Raw genomic sequence first — 26,633 nt, 5'->3', positions numbered from 1 at the left:
TTTCATGCGTATCATTCCCGGATAACTTGACTCATAGATAACAGAATATGAACAAATTCCGTCCAATAGTATAGGGCAAATCTATGTACTTACAGATATATGCGGTTTGTTCAAAACATGTATTTTTGTGAAAACCTCAGTATTTATACTTCTTATAATGACAAATACCTCTCATTGAGTTTGTGGCTGATATGTGCATCTATTACACTGGTCTACAGTGATTTTGCTACTGAACAAAAACAAGTGTACCAACCCTAATTTGATTGTGCTGATTACACATCTGAAGTCCGTTTTTTCTATCGCGTCACAATTTTAAAATAATAACATTTTAAATTTTTAACGCAAGGCGTCGACCTGGTTGGCGAGTTGGTATAGTGCTGGCCTTCTATGCCCAAGGTTGCGGGTTCGATCCCAGACCAGGTCGATGGCATTTAAGTGTGCTTAAATACGACAGGCTCATGTCAGTAGATTTGCTGGCATGTAAAAGAACTCCTGCGGGGCAAAATTCCGGCACATCCGGCGATGCTGATATAACCTCTGCAGTTGCGAGTGTCGTTAAATAAAACATAACATTTTTAACGCAAGGCGCACGTTGACGCAAAAATATATTTATTCCACCACTTCACAATAAACTTGGCCTCATGAAAAATTTTGTGCGGGCTCTGAATCATGATGGTGAAGGCTCTAAGTATCTGAAGGAGAAGTTTGGGAGAGTGAAAAGTGATGCAAAATTGAAGGCAGGAATTTTCATTGGGCCAGAGATCCGACAATTGTTACGTGACACTACGTTCAGGTCAAAACTGAGTGCTCTTGAAATCAAAGCTTGAGACACGTACTAGTGTTAACTAGGTTTTTAGGAATTTATCGAGCTGATAATTATGCTGAGCTAGTCTATAACATGTTTAGAGCATTTCAGAATCAAGGTTGTCGCATTTCTTTAAAAATGCACTTTCTTCATTCACACCTTGACATTTTTGCATCAAATCTCGGCGCTGTAAGTGACGAATATGGTGATAGATTTCATCAGGACATATCAATAATGGAACCCAGGTACCAGGGTCAATACCGTCGGAGCATGATGGTTGAATTCTGCTGGTTCCTACAGCGATCAACCACATGCCAACATAAGCAAAAAAGCAAAGGTCTCGAGCACTTTTAGCAGAGTTTTTAGTGATTACTGCATATTGTAAGTATATATCTTCTTACAAATGTATTTAAAATAATATAATATAACAATTTGCAAAGAATATATAAACTAAGCTCAATTTACATATTATACCTCTAACTTTACTGTACGGGTATATAGGCTACTGAATAGTAAGATTTAGAATTAGGCTAATGTTACAGTCTCATAACTCAGAAACGTTCTACTGTATAATCTGATTACAGATCTGGAATCAGCGCATCAATTTCAATATAAAACACTTGAAAGTTCCTCAGTAGCAGACAAGTTTTTTTTTGTAGACCAGCGTTATCAGGCATCTTACTTGAAGAATTGCTTGTATTCATCTGAAGTCTGATTAGTGTAATATGTAGCTGTATGCAATAGAGGGGGAAAAGAACTAGCCACACTGCTCCATTATCTCCTGGCTTACTTGCCTCATAAGTGGTGCAATGTTGGTATCACTTGTGAGGTTGAGTCCTGTCGTCGGACAGTTGACTAAACAGCAATATAATGGCAAAATGAAAGAGTGTGAAAGTTCTAAAAGGAAATAAAAAAAAAATATGAAGGTAGAGTTATATAACAGAAAGAAATAGGAAGTCACGTAGAAAGGAAAGCAGAAACGAGACAAACAAGTAACTGTGAGAGGAACTGATGGAACGGATGGGAAGGAAGTGGTTTATAACAGAGATAACATTAAATTAAAAGTGATATACAGAGTAACCCAAAAAAAAGTATACACTATTCCTACATCAATAACTTTGGAACAAAGTGAGATAAAATTCTCATTTTAGGGTGAATTTTAGCTTAATGTTTTTAGTTGGCAGTGACCAGATGATCGCGCAGGTGTAGTGTGAAAACAAAATGGCGAGTGCAAGGTTGGCCGTTCAAACAACGGAAGGCGATTTTGAAGTGCTATTTTAAGTTTTTAAACTTTAGGGAGGTACGGTGACAATGGCGGAACGAGTTTCAAACAACGCCTCCGTCACGTCTATCAATGCGCGTATTCGGGATAAATTCGAAGCCATTGGTACTGTTAACGATGTGCATGAAGGACGTTTCGGGCGACCTGTAACAGCAACAACTGCAGCTACCTCCGCAGCAGCGTTACAACAATTTACACGTTCACCACAGAAGACTGTGAAACAGTGTGCACGTGAAATCGGAGTCAGTCGATCAAGTGCACAGCCAAAACTTTGAAGACTTCGAAGTGGAAGGTGTACATTCCGAGACTGTTGAGTACTGTGAGTGGTTTGAAAACATGGTGCGCGAGGATGGGAGTTTACAGGGAACATTGTCTAGTCTGGCGAGGCACAATTCAAATTGAATGGTAATGTAAACCATAGACAATTGTAAACCGCCACAATTGCTGTACTGGACCCCCGAAAATCCACACATCCATCAGAGCAAAGCCGTCAATTTACCGGGACTTAATGTGTGGCGTGCTTTGTTCTCTCGGGGTTTGATTGGGCCGTTGTTCTTTGAAGGTGGTATATACCGGTGCGGTATATCTCGAGATGCTTCAGACAAGAATTGTACCTGCCATCCGAGAGCTGTACGGGGACGAAAGGTTTTATCTGCAACAGGATCGGGTCCCAGCTCACTACCATTGAGATGTCAGGGTGTATCTGGATGAAATTCTATCCGAACGACGGATACTTGGATCGAAGAGGTGCTATCGAGTACCCAGCACTGTCCCCAGACCTAACACCTCTCGATTTCTTCCTATGGGGGGGACCATAAAGGATGTTGTTTATCGGGAAAAGCCAGTTACATGGATGCGCTACGAGCACAAATCGAAATGTCATGTACAGCTATCACACTGGACAAATTACAGAACGTAGTTCATGGAGCAGTTCGGCGGCGTCGACATTGTTTGGATGCTGGTGGTGGCTACTTCTAACACCTACATTAAGCTACAATTTCTCCAAGAACGAGAATTTTATCTGAATTTATTCCAAAGTTTTTGATGAACAAACAGTGTACACTTACATTTTTTTGAGCTACTCTGTATTTACTATATCGCTACACATTATTTATGACGACTATTTCGCTCATGTAGTCAGTGACCAATCCAGTATAAAAATTCGTGCAGTTTCAATCAATCACAGTCGTCTATCACTGTAATATTGTCGCACCTGATTCGCAATTGTTCCTGGTTAGTACGGTAAATATTTAGAAGGCAGTGGCTGCTCATGCTCACTTGAAACCCTATGTACAAATTAACGAGAAACATTACACTCTTATTATAAACAAACTACGAAACCGACAATCAACATCCTCATCATGATATACTTTTATTTTTAAGTGATGCCAAGTCCGTTATTTTACTTTTAATTAGAAGACTTAAATGTGCATTAAGATCCATATTACAACGTTTCAAACTTGTATTAACATAGATTAAATGACAGCATTTGTTATGTATATATCACATTCACTTTAATAAAATTCAATACTTCACATCATTCCACTATCCACTTATTGACATGTAGTTAAGATTATTAACACTAGATGGGTAGTAGCAGCACAGTCTAATATATACAGTCACGAAGCTTGAGTTTATGAGGGTACTAGGAACAATAGACTGTGCAGGTACTATTTCGCATTGTCTGTAAGAGGCGATAGTAGCGATCCTAGTGGTTAGCAACTATCTATGGATGCATATTTACTACGTATTGAGCTTCGTGACTGTATATTCAAGACTGTGGTAGCAGCCTACTAAAGCATGTAGAAGACCATTTCAACGTATGAAAGACGATATGCAAGTAAATTAAATTGAATAGAAATGTTATTATTTTTATTTTATTAACACTGTTTATTAAATATGCTGTCCACGAAATAGTGTTGGATTCATCTTTTCAGATAATTTTCCTCGCACTTATGAAATTGTCGACAAGATGAAGCTCACTCGTGGTTATTATTTGCTAATGTAGTTAGGGGTTATTCTTTCTGGGTCAAATGTTCTTGTATCAAATTCAGTGAACATAGGTTCGATACCTGTCAGATGAATGAAGATTTATTTTTTTTTTTACCACAGGAAATGAGTATGTATCTCTTGTCCTATGTTTGTCCTATGTTGTCTTTGATATATCTTTGAGCCTTTTCTAGCACAAATCCAGGTGGCTTATTGTTTGTGAACGCCTAAAGCTGGTTTATTATAACGGTTCGTATCGCCCCCATTAGTGTAAATAACTATAATTATGGAGTGGGGGCGTTACGAACCAAAGAGCTAAATTCTTAAAAGTAGATAATTATGTAATGTGAGTACTTACATCTGGGAAACGGATTACTGACGAACTGTCCTGAATTCAGATCAAGCCTTCTGCCGGCGCTGGAAGAAATGTAATGCAGATACATGCCATCCCTGAGGATGGACTCCGGCTGCTGTTCAATTTCGTCGCATTGTCTGGCATTGCACACACACACGTGGCTAGCTTCTTCAGGAAGCTTCAGTTTTCGGCAGGGTGTTCCTCCCACTAAAATTCAAAACATTTATTCGTTATTTGCAGTTCTGATGAAACTACTATTCAGTATTATTCGTTTGTCGGTGATATTGACAACTTCATTTATTCTATGTTTTTTTTTCTTCATAATAATGCATGAATTCAATTGAAATAAAATTGAGATTTTTTTAGAAAACGCTTGGACATGTCATAACGTATATTTTGAATGAAATATTTTTATGGGAACAAAATATTATTGCGACCATTGTGCGAGTTATGACTTGCGGAAACTCGATAGTGATTTGGAGTGAAAACCCTGATTTTTTATTTTGTGTGAAAAAAGAGTGCAAAACTTGCTCTTTAAGGATATACAGGGTGATCCGTAAGTAATGCCATTAATTTCAGGGGATTAGTAGTAGAGATAAGGCCATCAGGCCTTCTCTTCCCCTCTACCAGGGATTACAACTACCTACAATATTAAGAATACAATTAGGCTACAATTATTACAACTAATATTAAATGTACAATTTCAGTAAAAATCAAAGTACTAAAAGATTACCTGATTAATAAGGGCTATACAATTTAATATAGAAGTTAAGGACAAATAAATATTTTTTTTACTTAAGTACAAATTAAACCTAGGATAATAAATATATAGTGATGAAATTACCAGATATTGAAATATTTTGTGATAGATTAAGATAACTATTTGCAAGAAGCCATGTCTGAACGAATCTCAATTACTGTACAACTTACTGTACTGTAAGTTCGCGATTGAATTCAATTTTATTTCGACAGACCCTGATGCTAGCAGGTAGCGAATTCCAGAGTCTTGGCAGGGCTATTGTGAAAAAGGATGAGTGTGAGGAGGTGCGATGGGATGGTATTGTTAGTATTGTTTCATGGCGAGAGCGTGTGTTCAGATTATGGTGGAAAGAAATGTAGGCCTTAGTGAAGCTATACGACAGGTACGAAGGAATAGAAGAGTTCAATATTTCGAAGAGAAGGAAAATTGAATGTAAATTTATTTTTTTATCTATTTAAGCCATTTTCGATTCTTTTTCGAAATGAAAATTGTTTTATGTGGAACATTTCATGTAAAAGAATTTTTATCTCGAAAAAGAAGCAAAAACGAACAAAATTGTATTAAACTTTCTTGTTTAAAATGTCTCAGAGAATAACCCCCTGGAATTAGTGACATTACTTACGGTTCACTCTATATGAAATATGACGACGTATATCATTCATACGTCCTTTGTTTAAATGCAATTTTCCGTAAGTAAAAATTTTTAAACTTAAGTGCATTTTTCTCTGAAATTACTAAATATATTTTCCTGAAATTTTACAGTGTTACCTGCAGCATGTGTTCTACAAAGTGAACCTACTGGTTTATGAATATCACACATAACATAAGAAAGAAATGTATATGCATTGGAAAAAAGTGGCAAAAATTGTTAATCAAAATATAATTCTTTTCTGTTTCACTAATGCTGAAATAATTAACTAAAAATATTGCTTTAGAATTTACAATACACATTACTTGATAGCTTTAAAAATACAAAGAATTATGAGTGAAAATTGTAGCAAGTAATGTGCAATTAGATTATGAGTTACAATTAGCAAAGTGGGAAAAACTGGTTATCGGTTAGGGCTTTTTTTTTTTTGCACTTGAATAAGAAACAAATTAGTTGACTTTTTTACCACTGAATTCAGAATGATTGATTGTATAACCATGGAAATTGTATTCCACTCTGAGCACTAAAAGCCTAGAAGTATCGAACTAATTTTGTGTACTGAAGTTTTTTAATCGTACAAGAATCACCACCTATACTTCGTTTCATAATATCTGACAAGGAATGTAGACTATAGATTGCTGGCAGGGGAAGAGGGAAGTATAATGAACGCTTCAGACCGCTCAACTTCAAGATAAGAGTTGAATGATACCTCTGTCACTTGTTGAATAGCAATTATACTTCTCTCCTCCTCTGTCGGCTATGTTTACGTCGCCTGTCACATTATAGAATGAAGTATAGTCCCATTAATAGTCAATTGTTCAAATTGTACTCTATATTTTTCCACGTTATCTAATATAGAATATAATTTGTTGTATGATTATATAATATCGGTACTTTATTTATTTTATGTAAAAGAAGCATAATAATAATAATAATAATAATAATAATAATAATAATAATTACAACTTACAAATGGCTTTTAAGGAACTCGCAGGTTCATTGCCCCCTTCACATGAGCCCGCCATTGGTCCCTATCCTGAGCAAGATTAACCCAGTCTCTATCGTCATATCCCACCTGCCTCAAATCAATTTTAATATTATCCTCCCATTTACGTCTCGGCCTCCCCAAAGGTCTTTTTCCTTCTGGCATCCCCACTAACACTATATGCATTTCTGGATTCGTTCATATGTGTTACATGCCCTGCCCATCTCAAACGTCCGGATTTAATATTCCTAATTATGTCAGGTGAAGAATGCAATATGTGCAGTAGTTTCTGCGTTGTGTAACCTTCTCCATTCTCCTGTAACTTCATCCCTCTTAGCCCCAAATATTTTCCTAAGAACCTTATTCTCAAACACCCTTAATCTCTGTTTCTCTCTCAAAGTGAGAGTCCAAGTGTTGCAACCATACAGAACAATTGGTAATATAACTGTTTTATGAATTCTAATTTTCAGTATTTTTGACACCAAACTAGATGACAAAAGCTTCTCAACCGAATAATAACAGGTATTTCCCATATTTATTCTGTGTTTAATTTCCTTCCGACTGTCATTTATATTTGTTACTGTTGCTCAAAGATATTTTAATTTTTCCACCTCTTCGAAGGATAAACTTCCAATTTTTATATTTCCATTTCATACAATATTCTGGACACGAGACATAATCATATACTTTGTCTTTTCGGGATTCACTTCCAAACCTATTGCTCTACTTGCTTTTTCCTAAAAAAAAAATAATAATAATAATAATAACAACAGTAAGTGTAATAATAATAATAATAATAATAATAATAATAATAATGATAATATTAATAATAATAATAATAATAATAATAATAATAATAATAATAATATGAAGCAGTAGTTGTAGTCTGTCACTGCCACGAAACACTGACCTGTCAGTAGGCATGGAAGCAATAGAAGAAATGGAGCCCACATGTTCGCGAGATGCGCAGCCCGCGGTGTTTGGCACTGACTGAGGTAGCAAGTACTGCAGGTCGCCGGTTTTGTGCAGAAAGCAAAAAGAAGTTAGCAGGAAAACCCGTTATCATAAAATCCACAACAAAACATGAGGATGTGGCATTCGAACGAGAGGTGAATCAAAGACGACTCGACCTCACTGTCGAGTTACGTCACACCGAGAGGGGATTTCTTCGTTTGTAGCCAGTACATCGCAGGCGGAGTCACAATTTACGTAATTTCAGGTCATGTTCACGTGTCCTCCAGGCCAAGAGATTGCATTATTTTGTCGCCGCAGTGTGCAAGTAAAAAGTTCAATGTAAGTCTCCTGCTCATAGTTCTTATATCATTTTTCAAAGTGTCCTTTGTTTTCACTGGTCTTATCGTAGGTCAGTAAGTGAACAGCTTTTTCGAAAGAATCAGTGTTCGATCTCTGGTAGATTCTTCGAGTAACTGGATTCCTCTCGTATTAACTTATTTTCCTTTATTGTTGGAAATGCATGATATACTTTAGAATTTCACATTAGTTATTCTCCCGTTCTTCATATCTGAGAGCAATAAAAGTGAATGAACCAAACCGAACGAAATGAAAACAAAATGAAGTGAAATAACTAATAACCTAAGTTGTTACATTGTTTTCAAACAAGTTCATATGTCTGGGAAGTTTATATTAATTTCAAAATTTTAATCTCGTACAATGTGTTTCGTACAATTTATCATACAAGCTACCGCACGTATACTTTTCCAAAATCTTACCTTCACAAATTCGACTTCTATCTTTGCTTGTTTAGCCACTGGCGTAGCTCGGTCGGCTAAGGCGCTTGTCTATCGATCAGGAGTTGCGCTCGGGTGTGGGTTCGATTCCCGCTTGGACTGATTATCTGGTTGGGTTTTTTTCGAGGCTTTTCCCAACCGTAAGGCGAATATCGAGTAATATATAGCCAATCATTGGCCTCATCTCGCCAAATACCATCTCATTGTCACGAATTTCATCGATGCTAAATAACCTCGTAATTGGTATAACGTCGTTAAATAATCAACTAAAAATATCTGCTTGTCATTAGCCACGCATGTTTCCATTCAGACCATTATTTACTGTTGTGTTGTGGAACTTGGGGCATGAATTATTTTTTTGAGTTTTCAATTAGAATTAGAGTCTGGCTGGGCGGAAGAGAAGACCTACTGGCCTTAGCTCTGCCTGATTAAATTTATTATTATTATTACTATTATTATTATTATTATTATTATTATTATTATTGTTGTATAAAGTAGCTAGCAAAAGAAAATATTCTAATGCTACAAAAATTGATTTCGAGATTATCGCTGAAATTCAGGTCTCCAGCATCCCTGTTACCGAAAAAAGTGGTTTTTGGAATGACATCGATCTGTATGTGTATCTGTGCAGTAATTTATCTTAAACTATTCGTCAGTAATTATCAGTAGATTCATCTCAAATGGTGCACATAAAAAATAACTTTTAATAAATACTTAGAAAATTCTCAGCAAATAGTAGAAATAATTCTATGTGTAACATCTAATTTTATGTTCGCCAGATCCTTCTGTTAATATCAATTTCATAATCTCACTTTTCTGTTTATTTAACACAATTAACATTCGTAAAGAAAGTAAGTCTTTGGATTTGATTGGGAATAAATCTAAAACTTTTTTTAGTATGATATTCACCTTTGTTTCTCGTGTGATAAGCAGACATCGGATTCTAGGGCAAATGCCTATTTTGTTTCTTTAGGAGAAAAGTAAAAATAATTATTAATATTTGTGTTTCATGGAAATTGAAAGGTATTCAAAGAGTTTTATAGTGCCCTAAAATGCCCTAAAACGGTTATTAGAGCCTAATTTGTTAATATTCGCCTAAAAATGCCTAACTCACTGTAAAGTTTCGCATTTTACTCTTACTTTTTATAATTTATACATGCATTCACTGCGAAATTTAAGGCATTTAAAAAGTGGAAAGTTTGCTTCACACCGGCCATGAAACCATTGATAAAGGAAACAAAATGTTTTGAATTTCACGACACTCGCAATAGATTTCACCGAATTTAACATGTTTGGAGGCATAAATGCCGACAAAGAACCAACCTTAGTTTTGAAGCAGGCAACAATCATAACATGTGCTGCTACCGATTCAGAGATATACTATACTATAAAAATGACTGTTTTCGGTCTGAAACCGATTAGCTGTACTGCCCTTCAGAGTGTCATAAAATCACAATTTTTGGAGAAAGAGTGTTTTTGAAATATTTATGAAAAGTCGTAAAACTGCGAATTAGTAGGGTAAACCGTTACAAAATATTTAAAAGAATGGCCCTCCTAGTGTTAACACTACCAGGAAATGCAACAATAAGTGGAACTTTGTATTTTTGTCCAATTGAATCTCAATAACAACGGTTCATTTGAATGCTCGTTAACAGTTGCGCTTTCTCTCACCTTATTTGTGTTGAGAAGTTTTGAGCGGTAGGACGTTTTCCTGTGAAGTTTAACGCGATAATGCCGAAAAATATAAGTGCAAAATCTACATTGATCCGGCAATGGCTAACAGAATATTCAGAATTCACTTATGATGGAAAAATAATATTCTGCAAGATTTGTAGCAAACAGGTATGTAACAATAGTTGAAATATATAAATTCTATTAATTTTAATGAGTAGGCCTATAATATTTATACATTGACTGAGCTATCCTGAGGTATAATTCTTTTTAAGACCACTACACTTTAACCTTTTAAATTCCGATAGTTAAAGTATTTGCAGGTCATTAAAATTTTGATTGTTCGAACCCACTAACTTTGTGATAGAAATACGGCAATACAACAATTAGGATTTTATTTTAATTCAGTTTACTTTACATTTTTAGATTTCGCAAGAAAAGAAGTGCCACCTAAAGCAGCATGTGCAAGGAGCGGCTCATAAGGCTAAAGCTCAGCAGAAAAATCAACCGCAACAAACTTTACTAACACAGCCTACTTCATCCAATCTCAGCAGCAATTTCTATGCTGATTTAACCAGAGCGTTTGTTGCTGCTAACATTCCCTGGAATGCAATTGAAAATCCGGTTTTAAGACAGCTTTTACAAAAATACTGCAAACAAAATATCCCATCTGAGTCGACCCTAAGAAAAAAATTACTTAGACAGAATATACAATGAAACTTTAGCTTCCATTCGGGAGGATATAGGTGATTCTTACATATGGGTCTCTGTGGATGAAACCTCAGATCCTATGAATAGGTATATAGCAAATATGGTAGTAGGAAAACTTAGTCCTGATGGACCTTCGATTCCACACCACGTATGTGTTAAGGAACTTTCGAAAGTGAATAGCCAAGCCATTGCTTATTTTGTAAATAAAGGCCCACAGTCTTTATACTCAGGTAATATAGACGATTCTAAAGTTCTGTTGTTTTGTACTGATGCTGCCTCATACATGGTTGCTGCAGCTCCACTTCTTAAAACATTTTATCCTAACCTCACGCATGTAACCTGTCTAGCACATGGCCTTCACAGGGTTTCTGAAACAATCCGGAATGAATTTCCTCTTGTCAATTCGTTTATTTCTAACACAAAAAAATGTTTTTGTAAAGCCCCATCCAGGATTTCAATATTCAGAGAGAACTTTCCAGATATCCCACTCCCACCTCAGCCGGTTGTTACACGATGGGGAACCTGGATTCAGTCAGTGGTGTATTATTCGAAGTATTTTAAAGAAGTGGTCACAGTTATTGATAAATTACCTGAAACTGATAGTGCAGCGTGTGTGAAAGCAGTGAAAGATTGTCTGAATGACGCACGAGTGAAAAACGATATTGCCTACATAACATCAAACTTTTCTTTCATACCTGCAAGCATTGAACAATTAGAACGTGAAAAACAATCTCTTTGTAGCCAAATAGCAATAGTAAAGGAAGCTCAAGTGAACATACATTCTGCTTTGGGCGAAACTGGGAAAAAAGTTAAAAATAAGTGGGACAACGTATTAAATAAGAATGTAGGATTTTCATTGTTGGAAAAAGTATCAAGAGTGATATCGGGGGAAAGTGTAAATGTTCCAGTAAGTATTGATATTTCTATTGTACCTAATTTAAAATTTGCGCCTCTCACATCAGTTTCGGTTGAAAGAAGTTTTTCTGCTTTCAAAATGATTCTCAGTGACAAAAGGCAAAGGTTAACTGTGGAGAATTTAGAAAAAATTCTGGTGGTGTACTGTGCAGATAATTATAATAAAGTCTGAGCATGGAACTGAATTTCAATAACTTAAAATGAGTAATCTTGATATCAATAATCATTATTTCATTAGTTTCAATATATTAAATTTGTGCAGCTCTGTTTATAAATATAATATAGTATTCTATTTTAATGTTTAAACATACTTTTTTGTGCGTATTTTAGTGTATAACTAAAAATTTCAATGAAAGAAATAAGTATGATACCTTGATGTGCCTAAAATGCCTATTTTCATTAAAATAGAGCCTAATTTTACAAATTTTGAGCTTATTTTAGGCGCCTAAAACTGCAATTTTTAGTGCCTAAAAATCCGATGTCTAGTGATAAGAGAGGTAACTATTGAAATAATTCATTTCAGGAAAACAAAAGTAACTATTATGAGATCTGTACATATCTCTACGGAATTAACGCACTAGGTAATTATTAAGCTGATTTCTGAATCTTTGAAAGTGCCAGACTTTCAGTGATATGAATGAGATTAGGAAATTTACCTGACAATAGTATCACGCATTCACTTCTTTGTCAGATTTCACTATGAAAAGTGGTAATTTAATTACATGAACTCGGGCTAGGCTTTGAATTGAGAAATTTATTTATAGGTTTCTTACCTTGAAAAGAATAATAATTGCTTCTCGTATTTTACAGCATTACAGTTCATTATAAATCCTTGCATTTTCCAGATAACTGATATCTTTAGTCTCTTCGAATTTTTATAAAATGAAAGAATGAAATAATAATAATAATAATAATAATAATAATAATAATAATAATAATAATAATAAGCTTACTGTAATGAGAAAGAATAATAACATGCATAAGATTTTCTGATGATAATGGCGTTGTTAACAGAAGAGGAGACTATACTAAGGGATATGTTACTGAAGCTAAATGACAGCTGCTAAATAGTATGGGATGAAGATAAATGCAAACAAGACGAAGACTTTGGTTATTGGAAGAAAAATAAAGTATACTTGCGAATTCTAAATGAGACATAGAGCTAATGGACAGCTTCATATACTTGGGGTGTACTATAAGCAGTAACATGGATTGCAGCCAGGATAGCAATGGCAAAGGAAGCTTTTGATAGGAAAAAAGAAAAATATTCTGGAGAAAGAACTAAGGAAGAGACTAATGAAGTGCTTCGTGTGGAGTGTGGAATTTAATGGGGGCAGAAACATCGACGTTACGACGTGAAGAGAAAGAACTGGAAGCATTTGAAATGTGGATGGAGAAGAATGGAGCGTGTGAAAAGGACAGAGAGAATAAGAAATGAAGCTGTGTTGGAAAGAGTGGGTGAAGAAAGAATAATTCTGAAACTGATGAGGAAGAGGAAAAGGAATTGAGTGGGTCACTGGCTGAGAAAAAACTGCTTACTGAGGGATGCAATGGAAAGAATTGTGAACGGGAGAAGAAGATATCAGATGATAGATGACATTAAGATATATGGAGACTAAGAGGAAGGCAGAAAATAGGAAAGCTTGGAGAATGCTGGGTTTGCAGTGAAAAACCTGCCCTGGAGCAGAACACTTACGTACCTAAGTATATATACGTGTATTATTATTAAGTGCTTCAATTTAATAGTTAAAACATTTGAATATGTAAACAGCTTCTTCTAAATAATGTCGTGTAAAATTTTACAAAATTTAGTAACTATCTACTGAATCGTACAATTTATGAAATAATGACATACGTCTTGTTTTTGCTATTATAAAAGACTATTGCTTGAGTGCACTGTATAAAATGGAAGTTCATATTTTATTTGGATGCACTGCAAAATATTTCAAATATAATTTTTTTAACGACAGTTCAAGAAATAAATGATAACTTGTAATATCACTAGTAGCATGAGAAAGGAACTGAACTGCAGAGAAATATGTAAAGCACATAATGAGAAACCGTGGGATACCATCGTGACGCGCGCCGGTTCTCTCTGCATGCAGTCCTATGCACGCTCTCCAGCAGTTTTTTAAATCAGCTTGTGTATACGTAAGTATATGAATACATATTTCCTCTTCCTCCTTCGGTATTCTTGGTACCACCCACCACTGCAAAAATAAACGGTAAATTACTTAAACTTGCTACGTCTCCGAAGGCACGCGATAGTAGCCTACGGCTATTAAGGCGCTACGCTACAAATCCGAAGGTCGTAGGTTCGATTTCGGATGGATTAATTGACTTTTCCGACTAAACTATGGTCCTAAAGTCCACTCAGTCTAACAGAAATGAGTACCAAGGATATATCCTTGGAGTAAAGGCTATAAACTAATGCTGTTGATAAGTTTTCATAATTGATTTGTGGCTTTTGGAGGGGAGCTAATCCTCTTATAAATAACAACTCCGAATGGTCCTGCTGCCCTACATGACTTTAAAATTATCTGTAATTGGACTACACTGAACGACAAGCCATGTGTTATGATGTGTCGTGCTGCAGCCGAAGATTATGTTCTGTTCAGCGACATTTCATCTGTGCTCCGGTCCCCCAACCTGACTTCCCTAGACTTTTTCGCGTGGGGCTTTATCAAGAGCACTATTTACAATGCCACGGTGGCTAATTAGAACGAGCGAAAGCGGCGCATAAGAGAGGTATGCTGATATGGTTTGGGGCTCAGTATAGTTTTCGCCACCTAAACGGAATTGCACCACTGTGATTCTTTCAGAAATGGTTAACATAGGTACGTGTCTTCATTGGACCTGTGACAGAAATGAGTCACAATAAAATTATGTTTTCAGTAATCTGCATAGTAACTTTATAGGCACCCCACATGTGTGTGTGTTTGTGTGTATGAAAAAATGGAAGATGAACGAAAACGGCGTGAAGAGGAAAGACTAAGTGTACCTCACACATCATTTTTTTATTTTCTTTTGATTAACTTGAAATTAATACTGATACTGAAATAGTTCTGAAGGCACGAATGATGAAGAAGCTAATGATACAGAAATTCCAACCTATTACAGGAAACATTTCTACAAATTAGGATACGGTTTAGAAGAGTTAAGCTCCCCACCTGCAAGATCGCACATTCTTCAGAACATGCTAAACTCTCCAGGTGTGTCTTCAGCATTAAATCGGCTTAATCTTTCAGATAATAAATTCATTGTCTTAGCAGCTACATTTGCAAAGGCATATGGTCAAATTTTAAGCAATGGACCGTTATCACGCATCCAAAGCGATCCTTACATCGCTCTCAAATTAACATGGCAATTGAAGAGAATTCCCACAGTGCACATACACCTCCACCGATTGTGCATTGGGACAATAAGTTAATGAAAGATACTAAAAATAAAAACGATCCAAAATCGCTCGTAGACCGTGCTGATGTTGTTGTAACAGGTTTGAATGTTGAAAAAGTGATTGGAATTACAAAAATACCAGCTGGTACTCATTGTTCATACCCTTCTATATATAGCTTGCTGCTGATAAGACAATAAGCTATTTCCCACAGAATTCTCGAAATGTTAAAGAACATGAATTCATTTTCACCTATGCCAAGTCGAAATTTGATTTATGTCCACCTAGACTGGGAAAATTGCACACTGTTCTGTTGAAGTTCTACTACTACCACCACCACCATCACTAACATTTTGTACTATTGGAGTGAATAGTTTTCCTTCGATCTGTCTTGATTGTGACTGTATTGCAGACCAATATTAGACAATCCCAAGTATCAGTACTTATTCATGTGATCACAAGCTGAAAAATCACCGCTTAAGGTTGTACATAAAAACATTACGCATTACCCATTTTAAATGGTTATTTAACGACGCTGTACCAAATACTAGGTTATTTAGCGTCAATGGAATTAGTGATAGCGAGATGATATTTTGCTAGATGAGACCGAGTATTCGTTATAGATTACCTGACATTCGCCTTACGGTTGTGGGAAACCTGAAAAGAAAACCAATCGGGTAATCAGACCACGTCCGAGCGCAGCTCCGGATCAGAAGACAAGCCGCACAGTGCCGGACTGAGTTACGCCGCACAGTGTGCAATTTTTCTAATCTAGGTGGACAAAAATCAAATTTCGTCTTGTTAAGGTATGCATAGGTGAATATGAATTCATGTTATTTAACATTTCGAGAATTACTGGTAAACAAGAAGGGCAGTGTTGGAGTAAGTTTCTCCGGAGTATTCTAATGTTCGCTGCCATAATTCCGCCATTTTTCCATAATTGACAATCTTATTGGTGCAGTAAATAACAGGAAAGTTTCGTGCCATATCACCTTCCCACAAGATCAGCTCCAGGGCATCCTACGGATAATGTTTCACGCAGAAAGAACTGTGGGAGTTCCTAGCCTTCAAATACGACACAAGGTGATGATGAAAGCTGTCGGAGATGACCACTCACGTACTTCCACTGTTAACGTTACGAAAACGAGGAAGCTCTTTAGTACTAAAGAAAGGAAGACAATATATGTCCTGTTAGCAACATTATTTGAGAATTAATAAAATTATAGTCGAGCTTTACCTTGCACTATGATATTAGTGATCATTTTTACAGTCTGTGCTCAGTGGTCGAGATATAATGTTCTTTTGCTATATACAGATTTGCGAAATTGTGAGGTCCACATTGCACGAATGTAACTGCTGACATGTAATATATATTACAGGTTTGTTGGTTAAACCTGGGGCAGGATGAAAGATTCTTAAAGGCTTCACTTGACATGTAATAGAAAATAAATTCTTGTAGAGAGCGAAATATTGTTTAAGGCCCCAACATGGCATCTTATGAAGTAAAAATAAATTCTTGCGTTTCGTGTCTTATATATCTGTCGTCGATTTTTAAAAGGGGACACGTCTAAAATAACAAAGTGTTGAGAAATCGCAAAAGAACCATAACAGACTTACAAATTAAAATGTTCGTGGATCCTAAATGTATGTATCCATAGTGATCTAATTAGAAAAAAATATATATGAACATTTTAATTTGTTAACTTAATTATAGTTTTTGCGATTTTCCAACACTTTGTTATTTTGAACATGTTCCCTTTTGCAAAGCGACGACAGATATGCAGTAAATGAAGAAAGTGCGTTCAAAAGGAAAGTTATTACTAGTTTCTTCCGGTTATTTAAACACGCTACATTAGCTACTGGGTTATTTAGTATCGACGTAATTGGTGATATCTAGATGACATTTGGCGAGATGAGGCCGAGGTTCGCCTTGCAGTTGGGGAAAACCCAGAGAAAAACTCACCATATAATCAGCTCAAGCGAGAATCGAACCGACGAACAAATACAATTTCCTATGAGCTAAGCTGGTGGCCGTTCAGATTTAGTAAGTCGCTTGTGTTCTATTTGAAAATGAGATTCTGCTAGGCATGATGATTTTGTAACAGAAGATAATGAATCCAGCCTTAATACCTACTCGTGGAATGTTATGGATTACGGTTGGAGGGTATACAAGTCAAGGTTGACTTACACCACTGATGTGGGTCCATTTTATTCTCATCAAATTTTGACGTGGCCAAGAAATGGTCGCAGAATTTTGTCTGAGGACCTCTATCAAAAACAGAATTCTTTGTGTGCCGTAAATAATATGACAAAGGATCCCCAACTGAGTGTCTCATCCGAAAGAAGCCATTCCAATGAATTTTATCGCCCTTATAAATCTATCACCTTCGGGTGAGTTTGAATCCGCGAATCTTGAATCGATTAACAAGTCACTGAACCACTACACCACCGACGACGACGACTAATCTTGCCTAAAATCTCTGCTTCCGTCTTAGTTGATTGCTTCTTACCAAATAAGCCGGGCTTCATCTTGGAAGATTTTATTAGATTTATATTCTACAGGGTGTTAAAGTATCCAATATTTTAGGAGGTGATAGTATGCATCAAAACAATAAAATATTGTCTAATAAACATGGGTCCTTAACACATACTTTCTGAGATCGGAACACTTGTTCATACTGTAGGAAGTGCTCAATGTGACGTCCATTCATGGAAATGCATTTCTCTGCCCTACAATACAACAGACTACCAGATAATCAGACCGTAGTTGACACCCCTGGCATGGAGTAATGATACGTCGCAAGGAATACTGATACGTCGTAAGGAATACTGAAAACGAAAATCTGATTGCGGATATGAACGTGGTTCAGCAGAGATTGTATTGTGAATTTTCGTAATCAGTATTGTAGGCTGATGAAAATTCCCATGCAGTTGAAGAAACAAGGCATCAGCACCGATTCTCAACTTATGGGCAGGCGTTCTTGATATTAGATTAATAGGGCCGTACGTGGTACCACAGAGATTAACTGGGGACCGTTATCAGGACTTTCTCATTAAAGTATTAAAAGAAATTTCAAAGAGTGCGTGATTCCTTACGCCGAAGGGCAGAGGAATACATTGCCATTAATGGACGTCACATTGAGGATCTCCTATGAACAAGTGTTCAGATTTCAGAAAGTATGTGTTGTAGGGCCCATTTTATTAGACATTATGTTCTTGTTTTGATGCATACTAGTACCTCCTAAAATATTGGATACTTTTTTTTAACACCCTGAATAATAATCGATTGTGGGATTGACGTAATATTACTACTTTCTCTGCCAACTTTAACTCATTACTGTTATCATTGGGCCATTATTTAATATCCTCTGTAGAGTATATATTGAGAATTAGGTCTACATAACATTCTTCAGAAGTGAAATACTTCACAGAGTCAGACTGGCTAAAAAGTTCTGTGGTTCTAAACCAGGAATTGCATTAAATTCATTACGACGAAGTCGAAAAACAGGGGCCTGAATATTTAAATGATGAAAGACGAATTATAATCGAGGAAGTAATAAGTAAATATTGAGGACTAACTGTTAGTATTCAGAAAACTCTAAATGAAAAAGAAAAATACATTTCATAATATTGTAAAAATAGAACGTACTAAAAATATTATAAATTCCATTCATCTGAAAGCAGAAAAGTAAAATTGGCACCTAGGAATCAGTCCATCGGAGAGTTATAGGAAGACAGTGGGACGTTCTTCGTTGTTGGTTCTAATACAAGGATTTAATCAAATTTATATACGAAAACTATTAACTATTTTTTTACAATTTTAGTTAAAAACATTAGGTTAGGCAAGATTGTCGTTTTGGAGACCCAAGAAGAATAGAATACTTGTAAACACCACCACCACCACCACCACCACCACCACCACCACCACCGAAGATGGATCAATTTCTATTCCGAGCATATTTTTTAGAATAATAAAACTAGTGATGATTATGCGAACCCCAATTAATTTAGGTAGTATTTCTCGAATGTGGTATGTAGAAAATATTGTATTTATCATTTAAAATTTTAATTTAAAATAATATTCAGTTATAGGAGCTATTTAAAGATAATATGAGGATAATGTTGAAAACAAGATGCGAGAAATGACATGAAACATCGAAATATTAGAAAATAAACCCATGGCGGAAACATAGTATATTTCCACCGTGAAGAAACCACTTAGAATCTTTTACCACGACGGCTGATAAAACCTTCCGGTGATTTATTCCACTAACTTTCATGAGAAGACATTATGGGTGCTATTCATAGACATTTCGCTAGCCCGCGCTACGAACGTGCTAAACTAGTCCCGGCTATCGACTGGTTACTTGTACAGGATTCATATATCATATCATATCATATCATATCATATCATATCATATCATATCATATCATATCATATCATATCATATCATATCATATCATATCATATCATATCATATCATATATCATATCATATCATGTCGCTAACAGTGGTTTATGAATACGAAAAACGTTAGTTCGCTGATCATCCATCGGAAGCCCGTCCAAAGAATGTCTATGAATACGGCCCCAACTGACTTACTGAGCGGCAGTTGTGCTACGATGTGTAATTTATCACATTTATTGAAAAGAAGTAAAACTGCATACAAAAATTACTGCGTTTCGAAAATTAATTGTAAGATTTTAATAACTGAAACAAATATTACCCTTTCCATTTTAAGACAATTTTCGCACTTTGCATTAATTGTACGTAGCCCTAATAAATCAAATGGTAAACATTTCCTCTTCAGACAATATGAAAGCGCATAGCGAGAAAGAAGTTAGTGCTCCATGATTTCGTGACCTCGATGCTAGAATGAGGTGGTGTAGTGAGCACTAGACTCCGGCTGCTTTTACCCCTTGAAAAGATTCGGTATTCAATTTGATAGGAGGCTGAGTAGACTCCAGGGCAGTTCTGGAAATTAGACAATGCCACAGCCCGGGATTGAATCCGAAACCTTTCAGTTTTAGTCCTTTGCATAATCTATCAAATCATTACATATTTTATATAATATACATACATATATAATACAATTTTAAATTGTAATGTTTTATTTAGTCCAAAAATAGTTTAAACAAGAATAGGCCTTCTTCATAAAAAGGTTCGAGAAACATACATTACATAAATACATACATACATGCATACATAGATACGCATGCAAACATACATATGCATACACATGCACATACAAACACACATGTGGATAACTGATATCATATTTTTAAAATTCCAAAATACTCTTAGTTATTCCAAGAAGTCACACGTCTTGAATTTCCTGTACCTGTTGTGTAAGCAAAATAAAGACGTCTTATCAATATTTTGCCACGTTTCTAGAATATTAATCTACAAGTAAGAGATAATGGTTTCCGACAACAAAAATGTTCGTGTCTTGAATTCTTGGCAGGCTTATCGTTAAGTAAGTTATAATATAATCATAATCCTTCACTTTAGAACAATTAAGAGCTACGTCATGTTGTGTATGAGTTTTCCACGTCATGGATTGTGGTTCAACTCCTAGAAAATCGAGGCGGAAAAAGGGTAGATAGATTCACAATTGGAATAGGTGTTCTCGGAGAATTTTTGGTTTTCTTCAGATCGGAGAATTTTTCGAATATTCATTCTCGCCACTGACTGAAAGAAATTGCCTATAGGCGTATTGTTGCATAATTCGTGCTGCATTTTGATGATGTCATGGGTATAACGATCAGCGCCGTTGGTATCGAAGCAGATGTTTCCGTCCAACCATCCTACTGTCCCGTTGTTGAAAACCTCTACGAAAAAATTAATTTCCTATATCACTTATTGAGTAATTAGTCATTTACTATTGTGCTATTGTCCAGTCGTAAATTATGTATAGAATATCAATGAACTGTCGTAGTGAAACGATAATGTGCAGTAAATATTTCGATGTTATGAACTGTCATGGTGCGATTAATATTGCAGGAATAGGCTGTGGGAAATCTGAGAACCTCTTACCTCTTGCAGGGCTTTTCACGGTGTACGAAAGAACATAATCAGCAGAACTGTGCTTATATTCGTCGATGTTCTGAAATGGTTTTAATTTCCCCATATTATGAGAAATTTAGTTACTTTACTGGGTAATGTTTTGCATGTTTGTGAGAATTACAGGCTATAGTCTCTAATCATCATATTTTTTCGAATATCCCGCGTACTTTTTTCCGAAATATAAAAGTAAAAAAATACGGTTGCACGGCTTATTCGAAATGAAGTTGGCAACATTGCCCAATTTCCCTCCTGTGCTACTCATAAGGTGGTAGGGCATGCCATTATTATCCCATTCGACTATTTCAATTGTTAACATTGTTAAGTGGCGTTTGGATTAGCAATACTCGTACAGTACATGTGTCAGAATCAAGTTCAAGTGTGATAAGTGTATAGTTTGTACAAATTTAGCTTTTAGATGAAGCTCCCTGTGAAGCAGAGTTGAATAATTTCAAGGGAAATTTGTTCATGTATAGTTTGTGTTCATCTTATATTTTCAATTCTGAAAATGAGTGCTACTAAAGGTATGAGATTGCGAATTTTTACTTACAACAAAAATTTAAAATTAACTGAACTGTATTTGTTTTTAATTTTTGGAAGGCAAGGGGGAGCTTTCAAAAGTGGAGTGCGCGGTTTATTCGAGTTCGCGGAGTATTCGAGAAAATACGGTAATGCGCATATTTTCATATAGGTTGAAATTATGTTGCGCATGAAATTTCAAATATTGTTATTAAATAACATATCATATGGATTGGAATGGGAAACTTGCTACGGACTGGTAGGACGTGGCTTCTGTCGTGGACGGACAGAACGGTAGCTGACAAAAGGATCCTTTCGCCCACTTATTAATGAATTAAATCCCTCAGTTAAAAGGACCTAAGTTTGTTACCCTCACTCCATAGATATTTATTTTGCTTTATACATATTTCCATAGAATTCTTAGAGCGAAATACGTCACGTGAAATATGAGTCTGAATTCCTGTAATTTCAATTAACGTCTAAGGAAAAAAACATTACGAACAGCAGTGCAAACTCATATTTCTACGTTCCAAAATTATTTGCATAACATGAGGAAACCATACCACAATAAATGGTTTCGGAGTAGCCTAACAGGTTCCAAAACATAGAAGTTATCGAAAGATTGCATTACCAACATCTAATTACAATATTTGAATTAAATACTTATTTAACAAGACAAAAAGACAATATATTTTTTCTCAGCATAGCTCAGTAACTTATGGAACGAAAGGACTTAACCATTTTTTAACAACAACTTTTAACCAACTTTCTTTAGAATATAGAATTTTACCAAATTGCCGGTGTTTTAAGAATTGTTTAAAAATACGTTTTGGGAAGATTATTTATTTTAATTCTCAGCTGATTTATTTATTTCATGATTTCAAACTTTTTCTTCTTTCTGCACAAAACTTTATGTCATCTTATTATTTGTCCTTATTTTGCTTTCTTTCTTTAATAAATTCTTGTGTTATGGTTTGTTTTCACAGACTGAAGTATCATGACTTTCTCAATTACAATGTATAACTTATGTAGGCTATGTGTTCTTGTATAGCCCCTACATATGAGTTATACTCGTTGGGGCATACTAAATAAATTTAAAAAAAAATCGATGAAATTATTTTGTAGCAGAATTTTGGGTTCATTGTTCGATTCCAGACAGATTATCTTAGGTTTTTTTAAGATAAAATTAATTTAGTCTTGCTATTCTTATTCAACTATTTCTGTGGGTAGCGCAATCGGTATAGCGCTGACCTTCTGTGCTCGAGGTTGCGGGTTGGATCCCGGCCCAGGTCGATGGCATTTAAGTGTGCTTAAATGCGACAGGCTCATGTCAGTAGATTTACTGGCATGTAAAATAACTCCCATGGGACAAAATTCCAACACACCGGCGACGCTGATATAACCTCGGTAGTTGCGACCGTCGTTAAATAAACCATAATTTAATTTCTACTTACACTCCGATTGTGAATTATAGGCAATAGAAAAACGAAAATTACATTGTAATATACGGAATGAGCCACGATTAATTTTTTCCAGTTATTTTAATTTTTAATTAGTTATTTTACGACATTTTTTCAACTGCTCTGATTATCTGTGAAATGAGTCCAGTGTCCAACGCTGAAAGTTACCCAGCATTTGCTCTTAATGGGTTAAGGGAAAACCCCGGAAGGAACCTCAACCAGGTAACTTGTCCCAACCAGGTTCGAACCCGGGCTCCCTCGTTTCACGGTCAGGCTTGCTAACTACTACTCCACAGCGGTGGACTTTTATTTTTATTATGAAGAATAGTAGCAGAAGAGAAGATGATACTAAGATATATGTTAGTAGATCTAAATGACAGCTGTGAGCAGTGTGGTATTAAGATAAATGCAAACAAGACGAAGATCATGGTTATCGAACGAAAATAAGGAAGGTAAACATGCAGGGAGTAGAACAAGTGTACAGCTTCAAATACTTTTGGTGTACTGTAAGCAGTAATATGAGATGCTGCCAGGAAGTCAAAAGGAAGGAGGATAGTAATGGGAAAAAAATCTTTTAATAGAAAAAGGAGCACCTTCTGCCGATCTCTGAAAATAACTAAGAAAGGGACTAATGAAGTGGTTTGTGTGAAGTGTGACATTTTATGGGTCAGAAACATGGATATTACGATGAAGTAAAAAAGAAACGACTAGAAGCAATTAAAATGTGAATATGGCGAAGAATGGAGCTTGTGAAATGGACAAACAGAATAAGAAATGACTGTGTTAGAAAGAGTGGATGAAAGAAGAATAATGCTGAAACTGATTAGGTAAAGATAAGAAAAACGGCTGGGTCACTGGTTAAGAAGAAAGTGCTTACTGAAGGATGTACTGGAAGGAGTTGTGAACAGGAGAAGAGATCGGGACTGCAAATGTCAGATGGTAGGTAACGTTAAGACATATGGATCGTATACGGAGAGTAAGAGGAAGGCAGAAAGGAGGGAACATTGGAGAATTCTGGATTTGCAGCGAAAAACCTGCCCTTGAGCAGAAAACTACGAATGAATGAATGAATAATAAATGTTATACTACTGTATGTGTTCTATTTAAAACAGTGAAATGACTTCATAGTTTCTCCTCCAAATAATACAAGGAATGTTTTAGGATCATTAGACTGTCGTAACATTCTACCCAAGAACTTCTAAGGCATATTCCTCCTAAAAAGTGAATGAAAAATATTTAAAGAAACAGTATATATTGGATATAATCTTTTTCGAGATATCATGATGCAAAAAATCCAAGTTTCGATATCTCAGTTATTTAACACGGTTAGAGTTTAAGAGTATCCAGTCGCCCTGAGTGCCACAGTTGGTATAGCGCTGGCCTTCTGTGCCCGAGGTTACAGGTTCAATCCTAGCCCAGGTCGATGGCATTTAAGTGTGCTTAAATGCGGCAGGTTCATTTCACTAGATTTAATGGCATGTAAAAGAACTCGCAGGACAAAATTCTGGCACATCGGCAACGTTGATGTAACCTCGGCAGTTGCGAGCGTCGTTAAAAAACCACAATTTTTTTAAGAGTATCCATATTTTATTTTGAGGCTCAAATCGATGAGTTTGTACCTTGAGTTTATAACATATTTGAATAAATCCATAGAACTTAATATACGCATAAAAAAAAGCTTGAAGGATTGATTATATTGGTAGTATTCGCACGCTGACTCTGCAACGTAAAAAGTGTAAGGCAAGAAAATGGAGTGATACTTCTTGAACAAATGACAAATACAAGATATTGCTTCTATAAAAATATTAATTTTCTTTTATCAGAACACACTATGAATTATTCTTAATCGAATTTTAGCATATTATATTATATTTCATTTGAAGTCAATTTCTACTGCAGAGATTATTCAGCGTCGAAAGTTAACGTGGACGAGAAATTGCCCACAAATTTTGCCTTTAATCCTAGAATCCTATATCAGATTCAGAGTTCTTCTCAAATCCGTTGCGCGACAACCCATGAAGGACCAAGACGTATTTAGACGTTCATATGACTCAGCAGGGATGAACGATTATCTTACCAGTACTGGAGTAGCGTTCGGGTAGTACGATGATCTCTCCACACCCAGCCGTTGAAGTTGGCTTATGAGAATGGATTTATTTACACACTGTAGCTTCTCAAGTCCATCAAAATGCTTGGTGGGCACCGACCTCATGAACTGATTGGAATTTCATGAGAAAATTTACCTCATGATGACTCGAATCAGCTCTCATTTCATATCCCTAGTGCGACTACGGCGCTGAACACAGGGCTATTTATTGACGTAAATCTGCGGCATGGAATCGATAGCTTTACTTCACTCCTATAGGATGCCATATTACAAATGTTGTCGCCTTGAAACAGGGAACCTCGGACTCAACGGCCAGTAAGGTAACCTCGAGACCACAGAAGATGATCCATATTTTATGATTCGCAGGCAAAAAGGGTACCGTGAACCTCAGGTCTAATGTGACGTAACAAGTCGGCTTAATTTTTGCATATTTATCATTAGAAAACAATAATAGCCTATTTAGAATACTAGTTTCTTTCGGAATAAGGACATAGACGTTCGTTTGTTGAATTTTGTGACAGTGTGTATGTTTGAAATATAAGACATTGTTGCATATAAGAAATCTCGATTTATTTTCATTGGTCTGTATAAACAACAGATGAGTGGCTCGCAGGACTCTTCACAAGGGTGCCCTCTGTTTAGCTGTTGTCATAGAGCACTGTGTGTATAGAATTGCCAGGCGCTGTTATAGGGATGTAGCCACCTGCATCCGTTCGGAGAGTGACATTTCTCTCGTCGTTATTGCTGTCAACAACGAACACAAACATACGTTAGTACATTATTTTAATCTAGCAAATAGATAAAATGTATTTATAGCATAGGCCTAAGTATAGTTACATATAAAACATAGGATAAAAAGAAAGGACCTTTAGGAGTCCCAAATATTGACTTCGGAAATGAAAACTCCACACTTTATAGCATCGGTACTAGGAGAAAGGTAGTCGACAACGTACTTTTACCGAGTTTCTCTCAAATAAAAACATGACATGCATTATCAAGAGGAAATCTTACGTTACAGGAATTCTACTGGACAACAAATTGTCTAGACTTCATTGAAACACAAAAGGGTTCAAGAATTTCCGAATATTAAGCAGGCATGGTCAATTTCATATTAAGTACGTCTCCATTACTTGTGTCAAAAAATACGAACAATTTTCTAGTCTTATGGCCCATTTCATCAAAACTAAAAGTGTTACAAGCGAAACTATTACGTTATTTA

At 35.9% G+C, this 26,633-nt stretch overlaps 1 protein-coding gene across 1 annotated transcript in view; it reads right to left on the bottom strand.

Annotated features, from left to right (window-relative positions):
• The window catches only part of LOC138705585 (uncharacterized), a 95,167-nt gene that overhangs the window by 34,018 nt on the left and 34,516 nt on the right, over positions 1–26,633 (bottom strand). The window contains exons 11-12 of the mRNA XM_069834188.1: positions 7,736–7,869; positions 4,435–4,638 (exon numbers count right to left, since the gene is read on the bottom strand). Of these exons, the coding sequence (XP_069690289.1) occupies positions 4,435–4,638; positions 7,736–7,869 (338 nt within the window). The remainder of the gene's footprint in view (positions 1–4,434; positions 4,639–7,735; positions 7,870–26,633) is intronic.

The sequence above is a fragment of the Periplaneta americana genome, chromosome 9, assembly GCF_040183065.1.
Source record: "Periplaneta americana isolate PAMFEO1 chromosome 9, P.americana_PAMFEO1_priV1, whole genome shotgun sequence".
Taxonomy (NCBI): Eukaryota; Metazoa; Arthropoda; class Insecta; order Blattodea; family Blattidae; genus Periplaneta; species Periplaneta americana.
The sequence above is the reverse complement of the archived record's forward strand: the minus strand, read 5'-3'. Positions and strand labels throughout refer to the sequence as shown.